This window comes from Rhinatrema bivittatum, chromosome 4 (genome assembly GCF_901001135.1).
Source record: "Rhinatrema bivittatum chromosome 4, aRhiBiv1.1, whole genome shotgun sequence".
In the NCBI taxonomy this organism is placed as follows: Eukaryota; Metazoa; Chordata; class Amphibia; order Gymnophiona; family Rhinatrematidae; genus Rhinatrema; species Rhinatrema bivittatum.
The window spans coordinates 444948295-444969297 of record NC_042618.1 but is presented as its reverse complement, the minus strand read 5'-3'; the positions used below and the strand labels follow the sequence as shown (position 1 = coordinate 444969297).

Sequence of the window (21003 nt, the reverse complement as noted above, 5' to 3'; positions counted from 1 at the left end):
GCTAGCCAACTGGATAGTGTCTGTTTGGCAATGGCAACGCCCAACCTATTCTTATCAAAAGAAATAAAAAGTTGGGTGGATTGTCTATGGGCTTCTGTCCACTCCAGATAGAAGGCTAAGGCTTGCTTGCAGTCCAAACTGCAGTGCTCATTTGCCTTGGTGTGAGTGGGGCCTGGGAAAGAAAATTGGCAGGATGACTGACTAGTTAAGATGGAAATCAGTTGATACTGGACTTCCGGCAATAACGTCTAGCTGAGCGGACGTTGCTGCTGAGCTCCTCGGGGATCCGTGAGAATTCGAGCTTTTCCACCTACTTCCCTGCATGGACAGTGTTGGTTTAAAACCTATTCAAGTTGGGGAGAAGCTTTCACTGTGTAAGCCACAGCACCCATGGTGGCCAGCAGATTAAAAAAGGCAGCTGACTGACTGGTCCTGGTGGAAGACAAGATGGCAGCAGATATGCTGCTTTCCCCGGACGGCATATCTGAAATCTTGCTAAGAGAAATTACGAAGATGGTCTCATCAGATTTGAATGACCAGCTTCAAAAGCTACAATCCTCTTTGGATGAGCTACATGAAAAAATGGGCAAGTGACCAATCGGCTTCAACAGTGATGGATGCACGAGTGACTCACCACAAGGTAAGGTTGGGAAACATGGAAACAGCGGTTGCTGCGATTCGGCGAAGGTCTCAGGAGTTGGAAGACAAGCTTGAGAACCACAGTCGGAGAAGTAGTATTCTCGCAGTGGGCCTACCAGAGTCTGTCCAGAATGTGGCTCTACATCAGTGGTTTGAGACTTGGTTGCCAGAGGCCTTGGGGTTGCAAGGCCCAGGAGGACCTGTTGTGGTGGAAAAAGCGCATCGTTTAGGGTCACAGGTTGTTCCTGGCCAGGGCCCTCGGCAAGTGATTGCCAAATATAATATGCCGATAAAGCAAGATTCCTCAGGGCTTATCGCATTAAAAAAAAAACTACTCTATGAAGGAAAGAAAATCCTGTTTCCAGATTTTTTTGGCACAATCCTGGCTGCGCACAAAGAAATTACACCATTTTGTACCCAGCTCTTTAATAAGGGGATTAAGTTCGCCCTCCAATACCCGGCAAAGTTGCAGGTTTGCTATCAAGGGGAAACATGTACCTTTCAAAGCAAGAAAGAAGTGAAGCACTTTGTCGAAGGTGCTTGGATGCCTCAGCCATATGGCTCATTGCTGCTTCTTTACTGAGGACTTTGCTGGTGGCTCAGGATTAGCAGGGCCCTCACTCTGACGACATATCCGCAGGTACCTGATGGACCTCTTGGTTCTTCATAATGTCTACGCAGCTAGCTCTTTTTTCTCTTAAGGAAGTGGACTTTTGCCAACTTCCTTCGTTGTTTAGTTCATGTTGGACATTTCAAAATTTAACTTTAGATCTGAGCATTATGAGTTCTGGGGGGAGTTTCTCGAGTTGATCAGACTGATTTGCTCTCAAGGATCCCCAGAGCCCCAGAGTTTCTGGTTGGATTGATTCCACAGCAGAAATGGATTTCTTGTTGCAGAATCATGCCAGGACTGGTTTGGGTCAGAGTTCTGGGTTTCAGAGTTGGTAAGGGGAAATATAATGGTTGCAGATAAGGAGTATGATGTGTGTCATGTGAATGAGGGTGTGTCTGGTTCCAAAAACTTTATGAGGTGCTTTTATTATACCTTGGAATGTTGGGTGTGGAGGATCTCAGCTGGGAGTCCACCCCACTATGGGCTGAGTTATATGCTGCTTTTACACCTTTATTGGTCCAAATGGATAGTACTGTGGTAGACTCTCTCCACTCAAGAGAAAGAAATTGACAGAACTCAGAAAAAAAAAAGCTCTCTGCGCCAAGCACACAAAAGAACTTAAGATAGCCGCCGTTCCTGCACTCACCGGGAACGAATCAGCCCCGTCGGGAGGAGCAGGCTGTGAAGGCCGTGATTCGCACGACTGAGCAGAGTACAACGCAGTCCCCGGAGTGGAGCCCTCCCCACCGGGGAGGCACCGGGAACAAGTGCCTGATCACCAGAGCCGTGGGAAGCTCTCCCCGCAAAAGGGACAGCAGCACAAGCGCGGCATGAGACCGAAGAATGGACTGCATGGGTTGTGCCTGAGAAAGGACAAAGCCCAGAGTTAAATATAGCTGGCAGAGACTCACCCCTGCCGCCTGAGGGCGCAGAGAGACTGGAGCATAAGAGAAAGAACTTCCCGAACTGCCCGCTGACTTGCCTCGATTCCCTTCTTATTTATTTATTTTTTAATACAGCTTTACCCCTGAGCAAAGAATGAAGGCAGAATACTTCTCTCTAATCAGAATGGCAGAGGCTCTCTCGGACACTGGGCTGGAAGGGGAGGGAGCCAGTCCCCTGGCTATCACCCCCAACGCACCAGCTAGAGCAAATTTGGGGTCCCTAACCCCTGCTCGTTAACACCTATGTCTGGGAAGGATGGTCTCCCCAGGACCTCACAACCTCCCAGGAGACCAAGTACTCTCAAAACCAGTCTTTTGTTTGATTTTTGGTCAAGGTACAGAATTGCAGGTTTTGCACCACCTCCATCTGCTGAAGACAGAGAAATTGTGAGGAGATGCAGGTGGCACACTGGGTTAAAGAGGTGGTGCCTACAAAGCTCTGTCTTTATCTGCTGGGAGGCAAAACCCAGGAGTCTGGACTGATCCAGTACAGTTATTTACTCTCTCAGATAATAGAAGGACTAGGGAATACTCCATTAAGTTAGCAAGTAGCATATTTAAAATTAATCAGAGAAAATTATTTCACTCAATGCACAATTAAGCTCTGCAATTTGTTGCCAGAGGATGTGGTTAGTGAGTTAGTGTAGCTGGGTTTAAAAATAGGTTTGGACAAGTTCCTGGAGGAAAAGTCCATTAACTGCTTTTAATCAAGTTGTCTTAGAGAATAGCCACTGCTATTACTGGCATCATTAGCATGGGGTCTACTTAGTGTTTTGGTACTTGCCAGGTACTTATAGCCTGGATTGGCCAGTGTTGGAAATAGGATGCTGGGCTTGATGGACCCTTGATTTGACCCCGTATGGCAATTTATGTTCTTATGCTCATTTAAAACAAATTGAAGAAAATGTTTTCACTCAGCGCATAGTTAAGCTCTGGAATTCACTGCCAGAGGATGTGGTTACAGCACTTCGTGTAGCTGGGTTTTAAAAAGGTTTGGATAAGTTCCTAGAAGAAAAGTCCATAAGAACATGCCATACTGGGTCAGACCAAGGGTCCATCAAGCCCAGCATCCTGTTTCAAGAACCTGGCAAGTACCAAAAAACTAAGTCTGTTCCATGTTACTGTTGCTAGTAATAGCAGTGGCTATTTTCTAAGTCAGCTTAATTAATAGTAAGTAATGGACTTCTCCTCCAAGAACTTATCAAATTCTTTTTTAAACACAGCTACACTAACTGCACTAACCACATCCTCTGGCAACAAATTCCAGAGTTTAATTGTGTGTTGAGAGAAAAAAGAAAATTATTTCCTTACCTGCTAATTTTCGTTCCTGTAGTACCATGGATCAGTCCAGACCGTGGGTTATGTCCCCCTTCCAGCAGATGGAGTCAGAGCAAAAACTGAAAGGGCAGTCCCTCATGACTGATGCGCCCTCTGTAAACCTTCAGTATTAAGAATACCAAAGCAACAAAGAAAAAAAAACCCTTGGATATCAAAAATGAATATCAACTAAATTGAAATTCAAACTGTAAATCTGAATAGGCAAACTTGCAATGTGCACTCTCAGTCAGTCCCAAACAGGTCCTGAAATGATTACACAGTCGAGCTGACGGATTAACCCAAAGAAAAAAAACCACAAAATACTTAGTATATACCAGGATCAGTCCAGACCGTGGGATGTACCAAAGCTTCCCTTAAATAGGGTGGGCCACTGATATCCCAGCTTGAATGACCTGAGCCCCAATAGAACTCGAGGTCGTTTATTGCAGATTCAAGATTCAACAGATTCCGCCTGTTCCTTGTAACCCGGTACGATGTGCATACGGCTATTGGTATATAAAAAATGTTAAATAAATAAATAAATAGTGATGCGCAAAAGTGTGCAAAGACTTCCAAGTGGCCACTCGGCAAAATTTCTGTGGAGACACCGCTTGGCTTTCTGCCCAGGAAGCTGCTTGAGCTCGGAGAGAATGAGCTTTAATACCATCTGGGTGCTAATGCCCCGTGCCAATGTATGTGGTAGGGATTGCTTCCTTCATCCATCGGGCAACAGCGGTCTTTGAAGCCTAGTTCCCCTTTTTGGGACCAATCCAGAAGACAAAAAGAAGATATGATAAGCGGAAGTCGTTCGTAACCTCCAGAAATCGAAGGACGACTCGCTTGACATGTAGGCGCCTGAGCTCCTTGGAATCCTCATCCTGGAATGATGGCAGTTCCACCAACTGATTCAGATGAAAAGATGAGACCACCTTTGGAAGGAAAGATGGTACGATACCAGAGGATACTCCGGGATCCGTAGAGCGGAGATAAGGCTCTCTACACATGACAAGGCCTGCAGCTCCGAGATTCTGCGAGTGGAACAGATGGCAACTAAGGAAATTGTCTTAAGAGTCAGGTCCTTGAGGGTAGCGCTCTACAGAGATTCAAAGGGCGGCCCGCCAAGAATACGAAGGATTAAAATCAAAACTCCCTGAGGAGCATAAATTGCGAATCGGTGTTTCACATGCTTTACTCCCTTCAAGAACTGGACCACGTCCGGGTGTGTCGCAAGAGGAGGGCCATCCTGATGATGAACTAGAGCACCTAAGGCTGCCACTTGAACTTGGAGAAAATTGTAGGCTAATCCCCTCTCCAGACCTCGCTGTAAGAATAAGAGCTGGGCTATGGTCACAAGGAGTGGAGAGAGACGTGAGGACTGGCAGCAAGCCTCAAACACTTTCCAAGCTCAGACATAGGACCTGGAGGTGGAAGGCTTCCTAGCCTTGAGAAGAATGGAGATAACCCCCGCTGGATACCCTCGTCTCCTCAGCCGGCGCCATTCCAAAATCCAGGCCACTAGACAGAAGCAATCTACCTGGTCGAAAAAAACTGGCCCCTGCCGTAGGAGATTCAACAGATGCCCCAGGCGCAGCGGGCCATCCACAGCTAGGTTGACAAAGTCTGCGAACCACAGCCGACGAGGCCACTCCAGAGCCACGAGGATCACGGGTCCTTGGTGACCCTCTATTCTTCGGAGCACTCTTCCCACCAGGGACCAAGGCAGGAACACGGAACTTGGATGTTCCTCGGCCATGGGAGGGCTAGGGTATAGACGCCTTCTGCTCCGTGCTCCCTTCTGCGACTGAAAAAGCATGGAGTCTTTGCGTTCTTTTGCGTGGCCATCACATCCAGATGGGGAGTCCTCCATCGCGTGATGAGTAGTGCCAATGCCTCCTGGGACAGTTCCCATTCTCCGGGATCTAAGCGCTGGCGACTTAAAAAAGCCGCCTGAACATTGTCCACCCCTGCAATGTGGGACGCCGCCAGATGAGACAGGTGGAGTTCTGCCCATGGCATCAGCTTGTTCGTCTCCTGAGTCACATGGAGACTTCTTGTTCCCCTCTGACTATTGATGTACGCCACAGTCGTGGCATTGTCGGAGAGGATCCGGACTGCTCGGCCTTGTGCTAGGGGCAGAAAACGCTGCAGCGCAAGATGGACCGCTCTTGTCTCTAGATGATGGATTGGCCAAGTTGCCTGTTCTGGTGTCCACTGACCCTGTGTCGAGTGCCGATCGCACACCGACCCCAGCCGGTAAGGCTGGCATCTGTTGTAACGAGTACCCATTGTGCAACCTCGAGCTCTACTCCTCGAAGCAAATGATGCAGGTCGAGCCACCAGGTCAGGCTGTCCTTGGGTAGGGGCGGTATCTGCAGAGGAGCCTTAAATTCCTGAGATACCGGCTTCCAACGGGAGAGTAATGCTCTTTGTAAGGGACGCATGTGGGCAAAGGCCCAAGGCACAATATCTGTCGTGGAGGCCATGGAACCTAGCAACTGGAGATAGTCCCAGGCTGTGGGAAGTCGGAGGTCCCGAAACGCTGAACCTGAGCAAGGAGCGATTGGGCCCGCTCTAGACGAAGAGAGCCTGTGCCTACTTTGATGTCAAAATAAGCTCCCAGAAAGTCGAAGGACCAGGATCCATTCCTTCTTCCGGGCCGCCACCACCACTACCATGGCAGGGCCTGGAACTGGAAGTGCTACCCCAAAATCTTGAAGCGAAGGAGGCGCTGATGCTCCTTCAGGATGGGGATATGAAGATAAGCCTCCGTCAAGACCAAGGACGCCAGGAACTCTCCCCGGTGCACCGCAGCAATCCCTGAGCGCAGAGTTTCCATCCTGAGGTGTGGTATCTTGAGCGTCCTGTTGACCATCTTGAGATCCAGGATCGGCCGGAAGGAGCCTTCTTGCTTGGGGGCTACAAAGTAGATGGAGTAATGGCCGAGTCCTTATTCTGATAGTGGCACCGGAAGAATGGCTCCCAGATCCAGGAGGCGGTCTAGTGTCTGACGTACTGCGCTCTGTTTCCTTAGTCCGCACGGAGAAAAGACAAACCTGTCTCTGAGAGGTCGAGCAAATTCTAAAGCGTAACCGCGCTGTAGAATATCCAGGATGCCCTGGTGTGAGGTGATTGTGACCCACTCCTCGTAGAAGAGTGACAGGCGTCCTCCTATCCGGGGAATCGAAGAGTGGGCCGGTAATGTTTCATTGTGAAGATATAGTGGCAGTCCCTTGGGCGAGGGTGTCTCGGGCTGATCTTCATCCCTGAAAGGAATGAGACCAGGACTGCGATCTAGATGAGGGAGGCCTGTGGGACACTGGCCACACCTGGCGGAAGCGCTGTTGTCCTCTGAAACGATTCTGCGCGGAGCTATACGTTCTGGATCTATGAGGATGATCTTCCGGTAACTTAAGAACCTTATGCTCCCCGAGCAACTTACGTTGCTCCATCTCCTCTCCAAACAACAACTTACCCTTGAAGGAAAGGAAGCAGAGTTGAGACTAGGAGGAGGAATCCATGGACCAGGTCCTGAGCCAGAGGAGGCGCCAAGCTAAGACTACGGAAACCATAGATCTGGCCAGCACCTGGAGAAGATCATACAGCGCATCCGCGCCATATGACGGCTTCTAGCCTTTCCGCCTGTTGTGCCTACCCTGGAGGCAGGTCCAGAGTCCCGAGTAGTTGTTGGACCCACTGGAGTCATGCATGCTGCATCTAGAAGCTACAAACAGCAGCCCGAACTCCCAAGGCGGACGCCTCAAACACTCTCTTCAAATACACCTCATGTTTGCGGTCAAGCAAATCCCTGAGGGCTGCTCCTCAAGTCACTGGAATAGGTGTCCTAGCCGTGACTGCGGATACAGACGCATCCACCTTCGGTACCTTAAGTAGTTCCAGGGATTCCTCGGGGAGTGGATACAGTCTGTCCATCACTCTGCCAACCCGCAGAGAGGCCTCCGTAGTCTCCCACACCCTAGACAGCAATTGGAGGAGCATAGGATGAAAAGGAAAGTCTTCGAAGTTGGCTTGAGCCCTGGTAGACGGGATCCCCTCTCTTCGGTGCAGTTCTGGCAGCAGGAGCTTTCTGGGGGGCCTCAATATCTAATCCGGCCAGGACATGTGAGATAAGCGGAACCATCTCATCGCTCTGGAAAAGGTGTAGAACCCGAGGAACATCCCCTTCGACTTGCGCCGAGGGCAGGTCATCTAGATCAAGGTCCACTGCAGGGTCCGTCGGGGATGGAGGATCAGGACTGGTTGGGATGGGCAACCGGCTGAACCCTAGAGGATCCTGAAGGGGCCACTGAAACAGCAGGGCCAGAAATACTGGTGCTGTAGCGGGCCGTGACAGTACCGATCCCCAAGGCCCCCCTGCCACGTCTGGGAGTTCCCCCAGACTGACCACTTTAGGAGGAGGGGGAGCCAAAGTCGCTTCCTGGTGCTGGCTGAGCCTTGCCAAATAAGCCCCATGCATCAGCAGAATAAATTCTGTGGAAAAAGGCTCCAGGGGAGGGATGGCCGGGGGTAACCTTAACTGCTTTATTTTTATTTATTTAAAAGTTTTTATATACCGAAGTTTAGCTAAATGCCTTCACTCCGGTTTACAGGTCAAACAATATATTACACTTTGAGAAACAACAGCTATAACACAATCTATTACAATATAGGAATAACAAGATAACCAGATATAGAACATCATATATAACATCGTCATACAAGTTTTGGACTGCTGGGGAAGGTAAAATGAAGTCGTAATAAAGCTTGTGAATAAGTCTTGAAATCGTAATTAGGCATGAGAATGAAAATTGAGTGTCAACTTTTGAATAATAATAGCAAGATAACCATCATCCATATTAGACTCATCAGTGGTATTATTTGGCAGTCAGTATTTATGTCGAGTATGATTATCCAATTCAGTCTTTGAAAGCTTGCCTGAAAAACCATGTTTTGAGTTCTTTTTTAATTGTTTTGGTGCTATTTTGTGAGCTTAGGTACTCTGGTAGTGAGTTCCAGAGAGAGGGACCGGCTATGGAGATAGCCCTATTTCTTACATTGGATAGTTTGGCGTATATTGATGGAACATCAAGTTGTAATTTACTGGTGGTTCTTGTAATGCGATGTGATCTGTGTATCTGTATGATGTTGTTTAGGGCGGTGCTTTCGACGTTGTATATTGTGTATATTGTGTTTTGTGTATATTGTGTTTTGAATTCAATTCTTTTTTCTACAGGAAGCCAGTGTAGACTGTTTAGCACAGGGGTGATGTGGTCATGTTTTCTTTTGCTGCGGCATTCTGCAGTAATTGTAGTGGTCTTAATGTCGTTTTAGGTAGCCCTGTCAGGAGTGAGTTACAGTAGTTAAAGCTGATGAATATTAGTGATTGTAAGACGGCTCTGAAATCTTGGTGACCCTGAAATCTGAAATCTATTGACCCTGATTTGGAGAAACTACAGGAGACATCTGGACAGCTGCAGATGACATGTCAAAAACTTATGATGGAAGATCATGGGATCACAGAAAAGCTAAAGGAAAAGGTTAGAATCTCACAGGCTGTTTCCACTAATTGGTACCAGCGAAACCAGAGTCTTGGGGAAACCTCCCTGAGGATGAAAATCTGACAGGACAAAGGACTAATAGAAGATTGACATGAACATCAGGCAAGTGGGCCTCAATTGGGCTCAGGGAAAGGAAAATTAGTTCTTACCTGTTAATTTTCGTTCCTGTAGTACCAAGGATCAGTCCAGACTGCTGGGTTATGCCTCCCTTCCAGCAGATGGAGTCAGAGAGAAACTGAAAAGCACCTCCCACATAACCCAGGGTGCCACCTGCGATCCCTCAGTATTATGGATATCAAAGCAGAATGAATGGCTGTTGCTACAAAAATTTTGTTTGATATATGTAGAACATTACGCGTAAACACACTTTAGCAACCAGTGACTAGATCAAGTTAAAACTAATCCTGCGCAAAAGGTAGAACGAGCATAAACTTGTCAAAAGAACAATGTAACCGAAGGTGGCTCTGCCGAAAGAAAACTGACTTGCGTCACAACCTGTCAAGAAAATATGAACAGCTGACTAGACTCTCCTGTGTACGGGCGGGCGTTTGGACTGATCCTTGGTACTACAGGAACGAAAATTAACAGGTAAGAACTAATTTTCCTTTCCCTGTACGTACCAGGATCAGTCCAGTACCAAGCTGTCCTAAATGGGGTGGGACCTGGAGAGTCCCGCGCGAAGCACACTGCCGCCAAAGGAATCCACCCTCAGATTCCTCACATCTAACCGGTAATGTTTAGCAAATGTGTGCAAGGATTTCCACGTGGCCGCCCGACAAATCTCTTGTTGCGAGAGACACTGGCTTTCTGCCCATCAAGCCGCCTGAGATCGAAGAGAATGAGCCTTAAGACCTTCCGGCACTGGGCGCCCGCAACATATGTAAGCGGAAGCAATAGCTTCCTTCAACCATCGGGCGATAGTAGTCTTAGAAGCCTGAGCCCCTTTCTTAGGACCGCTCCACAAAACGAAGAGGTGATCCGACAATCGAAATGGATTAGTAACCTCCAAATATCGCAATAGGACGCTACGGACATCCAACCTCCTTAGATCCTTATCCTCATCAGAAAATGCCAGTAACTCGACTGATTGGTTGACATGAAAAGCCGAGACTACCTTGGGCAGAAAGGAGGGTACTATGCGAAGAGAGATACCCGAATCAGAAATGCGCAGAAAAGGCTCGACAGGACAAGGCTTGAAGCTCTGAAACCCGCCGAGCTGAACAGATAGCCACGAGAAACACCGCTTTAAGCGTCAAGTCTTTGAGAGTCACTCGCTTCAAGGGCTCAAAAGGTGACCCACATAGAGAACGGAGAACCAAATTTAAACTCCAGGATGGACAAACTGCTCGCTCCGGAGGTTTCAAGTGCTTGGCCCCCTTCATAAACTGTATCACATCTGGGTGAGCCGCAATGGAAATATCATCAATTTTACCATGGAGACTGCCCAAGGTCGAAACCTGAACTCGGAGCGAACTGTAAGACAGACCCTTCCGTAACCCGACTTGTAAAAACGACAGGATGTGAACGTTAGTGGCCCGTCATGGGGACAAGCTGAACCCACGGCACCAGGAATCAAAGACTTTCCAAACCCGAACGTAGGTAAGCGACGTAGAAGTTTTCCTGGCTCTCAGAAAAGTAGAAATAACTGCCTCCGAGTAACCCTTTCTTCTTAACCGCCTCCTTTCATAAGCCAGGCCGCTAGACAGAATCGATCTGCCTGCTCTTAAAAATACTGGACCCTGCCTTAGCAGGTTGGGCAGGTGACTGAAATGTAACGGACCGTCCACCGCTAGGTTGATCAGATCGGCGAACCATGGCCTTCGAGCCCACTCGGGGGCCACTAGAATCACTGGACCCTGGTGAGGCTCTATGCGATGTAATACCTTTCCGATCAGCGGCCATGGAGGAAACACAGAGAAGGAAGTGCGGCAGCCAAGGAAGAACCAGAGCATCCACTCCTTCGGACCCATGGTCTCGCCTGCGACTGAAGAAGCGAGCCGCCTTTGCGTTCCAACGAGTCGCCATCAGGTCCAGGTGGGGGGTCCCCCATCGTCTTGATATTCTCATCGCTTCCCCCAACAGTTCCCATTCCCCGGGATCCAATTGTTGCCGGCTGAGGAAGTCCGCCTGAACGTTGTTGACCCCGGCGATGTGAGACGCCACAATCTGGTCCAGGTGGCGCTCTGCCCAGCTCATCAGCTTGTCGGCCTCGTCGGACACGGGACAACTTCTGGTGCCTCCTTGTCTGTTTATATAGGCCACTGCGGTCGCATTGTCGGAAAGAATCCGTACCGCTCTGTTGCGTAACATTGGTAAGAAGTGTTGAAGAGCTAGTCGGACCGCTCTGGTCTCCAACCTGTTGATGGACCACTGTGCCTGAAATGGAGTCCAAAGACCCTGAGCCGACCTCGACTGGCACACTGCTCCCCAACCGGAGAGGCTGGCATCGGTCGTTACCACTACCCATTGGGGGTTCGAGGTTCAGCCCCTTCAGCAAGTGATCCGGATTGAGCCACCAGGCCAGACTGGATCTGGCAGGTTCGAGTAGTAGCAAGGGGATCTGGTACTCTTCCGATTTGGGATCCCAACGCAAGAGCAGCGCCCTCTGTAAAGGCCTCAGATGCGTGAAGGCCCAAGGAACTAGCTCCAGGGTAGGTGCCATAAACCCAAGAACCTGCAAATAATCCCACACCACTGGGGAGGGGAGCGACAGCAGATGCTGCACCTGGGACATCAACCTGTCCATGCGATCAAGGGGTAAGGAGACTCTGCCTGCAAACGTATTGAATCGAGCCCCCAAGAACTCTATCACCTGGGTTGGGATCAACTGGCTCTTGGCATAGTTGACAACCCAGCCCAGAGACTGTAGTTGACACACAACCAAACGGACCGCTCCCGGCAGAGTTCCTCCGATTTTGCTCGAATGAGCCAATCGTCCAGGTACAGATGCACTAGAATTCCTTCCCGTCGTAAGCTCGTCGCCACCACCACCAGCACTTTTGTGAATACGCGAGAAGCAGTCGCTAGCCCAAAGGGTAGGGCACAAAACTGATAGTGTTGCTCCATGATCATGAATCTGAGAAACCGCTGATGGTGTTCTTGGATCCCTATGTGAAGATATGCCTCCGTCAGATCCAAAGAAGCCAAAAACTCTCCTTTGTGGACCGCCGCAATGACCGACCGCAATGTTTCCATCGAAAGCGAGGCACCCGCAAGGCCTTGTTGACCTGTTTGAGGTCTAAAATCGGGCGAAAGGTCCCATCCTTCTTGGGTACCACAAAATAGATGGAATAGCGATCGGTCCAGCGCTCCGATGGAGGAACTGGCGCAATGGCTCCCAGAGCCTTCAACCGAACTAGGGTCTGAAGGACCACCTGTTGCTTCTGCGGAGACCCGCAAGGGGACACCAGGAAAAGATCCCGGAGGGGACAAGCAAAATCCAAAGCGTAACTATGACTTATAATATCTAGTACCAACTGGTCTGAAGTAATTTTGACCCATTCCTCGTAAAACTGGGACAGCCGACCCCCGATGTTCGGTATGGAGGATTGGGTCGGCGTCCCTTCATTGTGCAGGCTTGCTGTTGTGTGCGAAGGCATGGGTCCCGGTACGCTGAGGCCGCCTGCTTCGAAAGGAAGACGACCAAGACTGTGCACTCAAAGCTGATTGTCTAGGGGTATAGCCCGAAGCACCCCTACCAGATCGAAAATTACGCTGTCCCCTGAAACGGCCCCTGTAGCTACCCGGGGAGCGGGCCGCCCTGGGTTTGTCCTCTGGCAGTTTATACACCTTGTTGTCACCCAAGGCCTTGATGAGTTGTGCCAGCTCATCACCAAACAACAACTTACCCCGAAAAGGGAAGGACCCTAGTTGGGATTTAGATGAAGCATTCGCGGACCAGTTCCAGAGCCACAACAGGTGACGCGCTGATACCGCCGAAGACATATTGCATGCCGAAGTACGCAGAAGATCATAAAGGGCATCTGCCGTATAGGTGACGGCTGATTCCATTCGGGCCGCCTGTTCAGCCTCCCCAGGGGGAAGGTCTTGGGCCGTCAACATTTGCTGACCCCATCGAAGTAAAGCCCGCTGCATAAGGCTACTACATACAGCTGCCCGTATCCCCAAGGCGGATACTTCAAATATACGCTTAAGCAACACTTCCAACTTCCTATCCTGTAGGTCTTTAAGCGCAGTGCCTCCAGTCACCGGAATAGTAGTATGCCTGGCTATGGCCGTGACTGCTGAGTCCACTTTTGGAACCTTAAGGAGGTCAAGCGACTCAGCAGGAAGTGGGTATAATTTTTCCATGGATCAGGTGACCCTCAAGGAGGCCTCCGGGGCCTGCCACTCATGGGACACAATCTGTGAAAGCTTCAGGTGGAAAGGGAACTTCTGCAGTGGGGCACGGAGCCCCGCTAAAGCTGAATCCCCCATAGATAAATCCGATGATTCCTGAGACAGGGGAAGTTCCAGCTCCTGCAGCACATGTAAAATCAAATGGTCCAGTTCTTCCCTATGGAACAGACGGAGAACCTGGGGGTCGTCACCCCCCACCTGGGTGATGTTGTCCCCCTTATCGTCCATAGCAAGGGTGGAAGGATCCTGAAAACCTGGATCCACCGGGTCAGGCAACCTATCAGGCAACCTACCTCCCCCGGGAGAAGGGGAGGAAAGCAGGAATCCACCTTTCCTTGGCTCCTGGAGTCCCTCGGGTACTCTGCTGGGCTGGAAGACTGGGCATCCCACTCAGTTTCCGCCTCCAGAAATGCTTAATCAACAGCAATATAAATTTTGATGAAAAAGGATGCTGTCGCTTTAAGGGCCGCCCCCCCCCCCCCGAGGGCTTAAACGGAGGGGGTGCTGGGTCGGCCGGCAAGCCGCGTGGCCTGTGCGGTGGGGACAGCGGAGGAGGGAGATCCTCTCCCTCCTTCGAGCCATCAGCGTCCCCGTCTGAGGTGGACAAAATGGCCGCTGCTCCCATGCTAACTGGGAGTGAGCCAGGCCTCTGCCCCTCCACCTCGTGCGCGCTGCGCAATTTCCTGCATCGCGAAATGGCCGTCCCCCGTGCTGAGTCACTGCGCTGCGAAGGCCGCTCGCCCCCAGGGAGACACTGGGAGCAGAGGCCTTCTCAGGAGAGCCGGAGCCCTGGCTTCTCCACAGGAGCTACACGCCATCCCCCTAGGCATAGTTTGCAGCCGGGTGGAAGCTCCACCCCCTCCGAAGGCCCGGGAGAGTGCTGGCAGGCGCTGCTGAGGTAGGAAATCGCAATCGAACAACAAAGTAAAAATCTGCGTGCTTTTTTTTTTTTTTTTAAAGAACTCAGCCCACAGGGAATGGCGCTGGGGGCGGGGGTCAGAGGAATGAAAGAGTCTCTGAGGGAGGGGGAGAGTGACCGGCCTACCGGTAAATCCTCCCCCTCTTCTCACCGGGCCAGACTTGAAAACACTCTGGGAAGTAGTGACAGGACAATGCCCTGCCTTGCCTGCTTCTGGCTGGCTGCTTCAGCAAAATGAATGAGAGAATAAAAATCAGAAAATTGCTTTTCCCAGTTTTTTTTTTTTTTTTAATGATCCAGTCAAAGGCTCTGAAAGCTGTATTATTTATTTAATTTTTTTTTTTTTTTTTTTTTAAGGTGTTCAAACCTGATGGGGCACGGCCCCAGGGAAAACAAATCAGGACTGCAGGTTATGCCTCAATCTGCTGGAGTCAGAGAAAATACTGAGGGATCACAGGTGGCACCCCGGGTTATGTGGGAGGTGCTTTTCAGTTTCTCTCTGACTCCATCTGCTGGAAGGGAGGCATAACCCAGCAGTCTGGACTGATCCTGGTACGTACAGGGAACTTAGGTTTAATTTAGAATTAAGAATGCTTTAAAAACACTGTACATTGTAGTTATTATATTATAGTTGTATTTATTTATTTATTATTATGCCAATCAGTTTTATCTATTGTTACTGTTACTGTATTGCATATGATACCCCTTATTTAGTTCCCATCCTTAAAACTTCTCTAATTATCACACCTTTCCCCATTACTTTTCATTTGTTACTTGTTTTCGACTGTTACTTGTAAGGGCCCTGCCCAAAGTTATTTGTTTTATGTAAACCGATACGATGTGCGAACGGCTATCGGTATAGAAGAGACTTTAAATAAATAAATAAATAAATAAATAAATAAAATAAATCTTGTTTTGACACAAGAAACTTAATACGTGGTACGCCCATTCATGAATCCCTATTAGGGACTATTGTATGTTTTACCTATAAAAAACAGTGAACCACATAGTAGTGCTTCTCTGCAGAGAGAACTGCGACTATGTCGCTCCCAAAGGTACATGCATTGCTTATTGATTTGCAATAATAAACGTAAATTTGTTTCTACTAAATTTTGTATGGTACCTTTGTGTTCATGGGGCAGCGCCTTCAAGCCGATTTAGTATTTAACACCACATTGGGGGGGGGGGGGGGGTAGTGCATCCACACACACACACAGGGGAGGAGAATGGTGGGTGGAAAATGGATGTGACCCCCCCCCCCCCCAAACACTACACTCACTTCCTAATAATCACTTACACATCCATACCATTCCCACACAGGTGAGTAGAAGTAAGATGGGGTGGGGGTAGGAGGGTGAAACATGGAGAGCGCAAGGGGGAAGTACATGCACCCTCCTCGACCACTCACAACCCCAAACCAACTCACCACCACATACATACATGCACCTCACCCATCACCATATACCCCACCAACACTGAGAACATCTGTATCTAATTAGTAAACAGAAGTCCAGGGCGAAGGCTAAACAACCCCCAACACCTTCATATACTTTCTGACCTACATCCTTACCCACTGAATGCCCCCCCCCCCCACCACCACCACCACCATTCACACAGACATTTATCTACCCCCATTCTTCCATTCCCAAAAGAGCAAGTTCAGACACAGATAATGTAAGCATCCAGCTGATGGAGTCGTAAAACTTGCTTTCTGACATTGTCATGCAATTACACTCTCTTTTTTGGGGGTTCCCTTAACATCCAATTCAGTCAAGGGAGAAAAAAAGAAGGAGTGGGGAAGAATGTTCCTTTCTTTAAAATCACTTGCACTACTCAGCTATTCCTTGCATTTTCTAACTAGTCACGAACATGGAGTCTAAAGAGGAAAGCCCAGAGGCAGGGTTGGTGACCAAAGTAAACAGAGAGACAGACCCTAGAAGTTAGAAAAATAGGTTTTATATTTATAGCCCTTGAAACCACTATTAGTGTTTTATAGAACCTCAGTCTAAAATGTGGTCCGCATACATTTCTGATTTTATTCTACATGCTTTTTCAAATGTTTTCTTCTTTCAATTCAGTTCATTCTAACAAGTACACTACATATACATGCGTGATGCAACAACTAACAGAATTACTTCTGGAAAGTAGCTATTCAGAAACCCCATAAGAATTAACACAGACCCAAGGATTACCTTATGCGAAAGGGTGGCTTGCATTTCTCTCAACTGGGTTTCCTGTTGCTTCTTCTCCTGATCAGAAGACTGTCTGAGCCCATTTAACTCCATCTGCAGCTGCTGTTCGTGCTTTTCTTTCTCTTTTAGAGTATTCTGCACCTTCACTACTTCTCCCCGTAAAGTATCAAGTTCTGAAGTCAACTGTTTCGACATCTGATTTAGATAAAAATTAAACAGACAAAATGAATACAGAGCGATATTTTTAACACGAGTAGCCATCAACTACCAGGCTACACTTTAATTTTCCAATTAAGCTTTGCTCTTATTTTGTGCCATTCACAATTATCAGTTAGTTCTAAGTATAAGTGAGTGAATTGTTTAAGTCAACCAAAGCAGATTTCAGCCTGCTTAATATTTAACAGAAACCTGGTGAAATCCATAGGAAAATTGGTTTTTATCTGCTAATTTTCATTCCTGTAGTACCACAGATCAGTCCAGAGTCCTGGGTTTTGCCTCCCCTTCCAGCAGATGGGGACAGAGAACTTTTCACAGCCACTGGCACATAACCAGACATAGCACCTGCAGACCTTCAGTATTGCTATGTACCCAAGCTCAGATAGCAATACCTCTAACAAATTTAAGCAAACAATATCCTCTGAACGAGCAGGGAAAAGAGAAAGCCAACTTACAACAATGGACCTCAATAAAAAACTTCAAGGAGCGATCAGAAACCTGTGCTATTCTGCAGCCAAGACAAAAAGCAGGACAGACTGAGCAGACTCTCCAAATCTCCTCTCCACCACCAAGCAGGACTCTGAACTGATCTGTGGTACTACAGGAATGAAAATTAGCAGGTAAGAACCAATTTTCCTTTCCCTGTACGTACCCAGATCAGTCCAGACTCCTGGAATGTACCGAAGCTTCCCTAACTGGAGTGGGACTGAGAGAATCCCGCTCAGAGTACACTTGCACTGAAATTGCCAAGGTCTGAAGCCTAATGTCCAATCAGTAGTGTTTGACAAAGGTATGTAAAGACTTCCAAGCAGCAACCCTGTAAATCTCTTGCAGTGACATTAGCTGACATTTGCCCAGGACGACACCGGGTACAAAGTAGAATGAGCCTTAACCCCTCTGGGACAGGATGACCCCAACAAATGTATGCGGAACCAATAGCCTCCTTCAAGCAACGTGCAATCGTGGCTTTTGACGCTTTATGACCCTTTCTTGCACCACTCCATAGCACAAAAAGCTGAGTCAACAACCTGAAACTGTTAGTGACCTCTAAATACCGCAACAAAACCCTTCTGACATCCAGACATCAATTCTTTTGCATGTGGCACACCAACTTCCAGATTCAGAAAAGCTGGAAGTTCCACTGACTGACTTACGCCAAAACCACCTTTGGCAAAAAAGATGGGACCGTCCTTAACGATACCCCCAAATCTGAGATGCGTAGGAAAGGCTCTCTGCATGACATGCCTTGAAGCTCGGAATCCCTTCTGGCCAAACAAATAGCTACTAAGAACACTACCTTCAAATTGAGATAGTTTAAGGTAGCCCTCTTAAGAGGCTCAAATGGTGCTGTACACAAGCCCCTGAGGACCAAATTAAGGCTCTAAGACAGACACACTGGATGAACAGGAGGGTGTAAATGCTTCATCCTTTGAGAACATGCATGACATCCGGATGTGCCGCTAGGGGCCTTCCATGAATCTTTTCTTAAAAACCACCCAGGGCCGAGACTTGCACTCTCAGGGAGCTATATGATAAACCTTTCGTTAGCCCTTTCTGCAGAAAGGTTAGAATCTGGGCCACTGACACCCGCCTAGGATCGATCCTTTGGTCAGTGCACCAAGATTCAAAAACCCTCCACATTCTGACATATGTCAAAGAAGTGGAAGTTTTTTGAGCCTGCAGCAGAGTAGCAATAACACCCTCCAGATATCCCTTCTTTCTTAAATTCTACCTCTCAAAAGTCAAGCCGCTACACAAAAGCGAGCTGCCTGATCGGAAAAGATAGGTCCCTGACATAGCAGGTTTGGAAGATGCCCCAGCCTCAGACCATCCACTGTTAGATTGACCAGATCTGTAAACCAAGATTTCTGGGGCCACTCTGGAGTCACCAGATCACCCATCCCGGATGAATCTCTATTCTCCTCAGAACCTTGCCCACCAGAGGCCAAGGTGGAAACACATACAAGAAGGATGTCGCTCGGCGAAGGAAGAACCAGGGCATCGACCCCTTCTGCTGCACGCTCCCTTCTGCGACTGAAGAAATGAGGAGCTTTGGCATTACGTTGAGTCGCCATGAGATCCATACGAGGAACGCCCCATCTGCAATTAATAAGAAGCATCGCCTCTTCCAACAACTCCCATTCTCTGGGGTCCAACCACTGATACCTGAGAAAATCGGCTTGCACATTCTCGGCTCCCACTATATGAGAGGCCACTATCAAGGACAGATGCTGCTCCGCCCAAGACATGAGCACCTCCGCCTCCTGAGCTACCACTAGACTTCTGGTACCCTCCTGACGGTTGATGAAAGCTACCATCATGGCATTGTCGTTCAGGACCTGGACTAGGTGATTGTGTAAAAGACGTACACATGCCTGGACGGCTAACCATACCGCTCTAGTCTCTAGATGATTGATGGACCACGATGCCTCCTCCACCGACCATTGTCTTTGTACCGACTAGAACTGACACATCGCTCCCCAACCAGAAAGACTGGCATCAGTTGTGACCACTATCCATTGTGGCACCTCCAAGTCCATTCCACGGCTCAAACGGTAAGGAGATAGCCACCATGACAGACTGGACCTGGCGGAGTCTGTAAGCGGTAGAGGAAGATAAAACTGCTCAGACACTGGGTCCCATCGTAGTAATGCCTGCTGCAGAGGTCACATATGAGCAAACACCCAAGGGGCAAGTTCCAAAGTAGAGGCCATGGAGCTGAGGACTTGTAGGTATTCCCAGACCCTGAGTGCCCTGGCCTGCAAAAGACTTCAAACTTGGGACTGTAACTTGATCATCCACTCCTCTGTGAGAAACATCTTCCCCACGTGGATATCAAAGCACGCATCCAGACAGCTCAAGACTTGTGAGGGGAGAAGATGGCTCTTGGAAAAGTTCACCAACCATCCCAAAGAAGTCTAGCAGTGGATCACCAACTCCACCTCTTGCTTGCATAGGTCTTGTGACTTCGCTCGTATCAGCCAGTTATCCAGATACGGGTGCACCAGTATGCCCTCCCTTCTGAGGGCAGCCGCCACCATCACCATTATCTTGGTGAAGATCTGCGTCATCACCAAACTGAACAGAAGGGCGCAAAATTTAAAATGCCTCCCTAGGACCATGAACCGTAGAAAACTTTGATGGTCCGAGCGGATCCAGATATACAGATATGCCTCCGTCAGATCCAAGGAAGCCAAGAACTCCCCTCTTCACACCGCCGCGATGACAGAACGTAAAGTTTCCATCTGAAAACGAGGGATCTTAAGAGCCCGATTCACCTTCTTCAGGTCGAGAATTGGCTGGAATGTCCCTTCCTTTTTGGGAACCTCAAAATAAATGGAATAATGACCCTTCCCTCGCACGAGTTGAGGAACAGGAACTATGGCTCCTAACATTCACAGACAGTCGAGAGTTTGAAGTACAACCCGCTTCTCTTCCGGGGCACAGGGAGATACCATAAAGAGTCTTCGGAGGGGCCGCGCAAACTCTAAAGCATAATCTTGTTCTATCACACTTAGAATCCACCGGTTTGATGTGATCTTGGCCCACTCCTTATAAAATTGAGCCAGACTTCTCCCTATTACTAGGACTGAGCCCACCTTCCTTCATTGTGAGGGCTTAGCTCTGCCAGAGCCTTGACTGGAGCTTTCCCTGCCTGCTCTATGGGCTCAAAAGGACTAGTTCCAGGACTGCGACCTCCCCAAGGCTTGCCTTTGGCCAGTCGTTGGAGCTTTGCACTGACTAAAGGGCCTCTGGGCCTGATACAGAGATCGGCCCAGGAAAGATCCCCTAGGCCCCTTGGGCTTGTCTTCCAGCAATCTGTGCACTTTATTCTCACCCAGAAGCTTTATAAGCTGCTCCAGATCCTCAACAAAAAGGAATTTGCCCTTAAAAGGCAAGGTTCCAAGCTGGGCTTTAGAAGAAACGTTGGCTGACCAATTCTGCAGTTATAAAAGTCTCCTGGCTGAGACTGCGGACATCATCGTTCTGGAAGAAGTTCGGATGAGATCATACAAGGCGTCTACGCTATAAGCGACTGCGGCCTCCAGATGCTCTGCCTGCTGAGACTCAGAGGGCAACAGATCCTTGCTTTCCTGTAACTGCTGCATCCAGCGTGGCGACACACGAAGCATAAAACTGCTTCAAACAGCAGCCCAAATACTCAGTGCTGACACCTCAAAAAATCTTTTTAAGTGGCACTTCAAGCTTATCTTGTATATCCTTCAGTGCTGCAGCCCCCGCAACCGGA

General features: G+C 48.7%; 1 protein-coding gene across 1 annotated transcript in view; it reads right to left on the bottom strand.

The window, feature by feature from the left end:
• Window positions 1-21003, bottom strand: part of EEA1 (early endosome antigen 1) — a 372360-nt gene that overhangs the window by 58696 nt on the left and 292661 nt on the right. Inside the window, 1 exon segment of the mRNA XM_029601632.1 lies at window positions 16539-16733. Coding sequence (XP_029457492.1) covers window positions 16539-16733 — 195 coding nt within the window.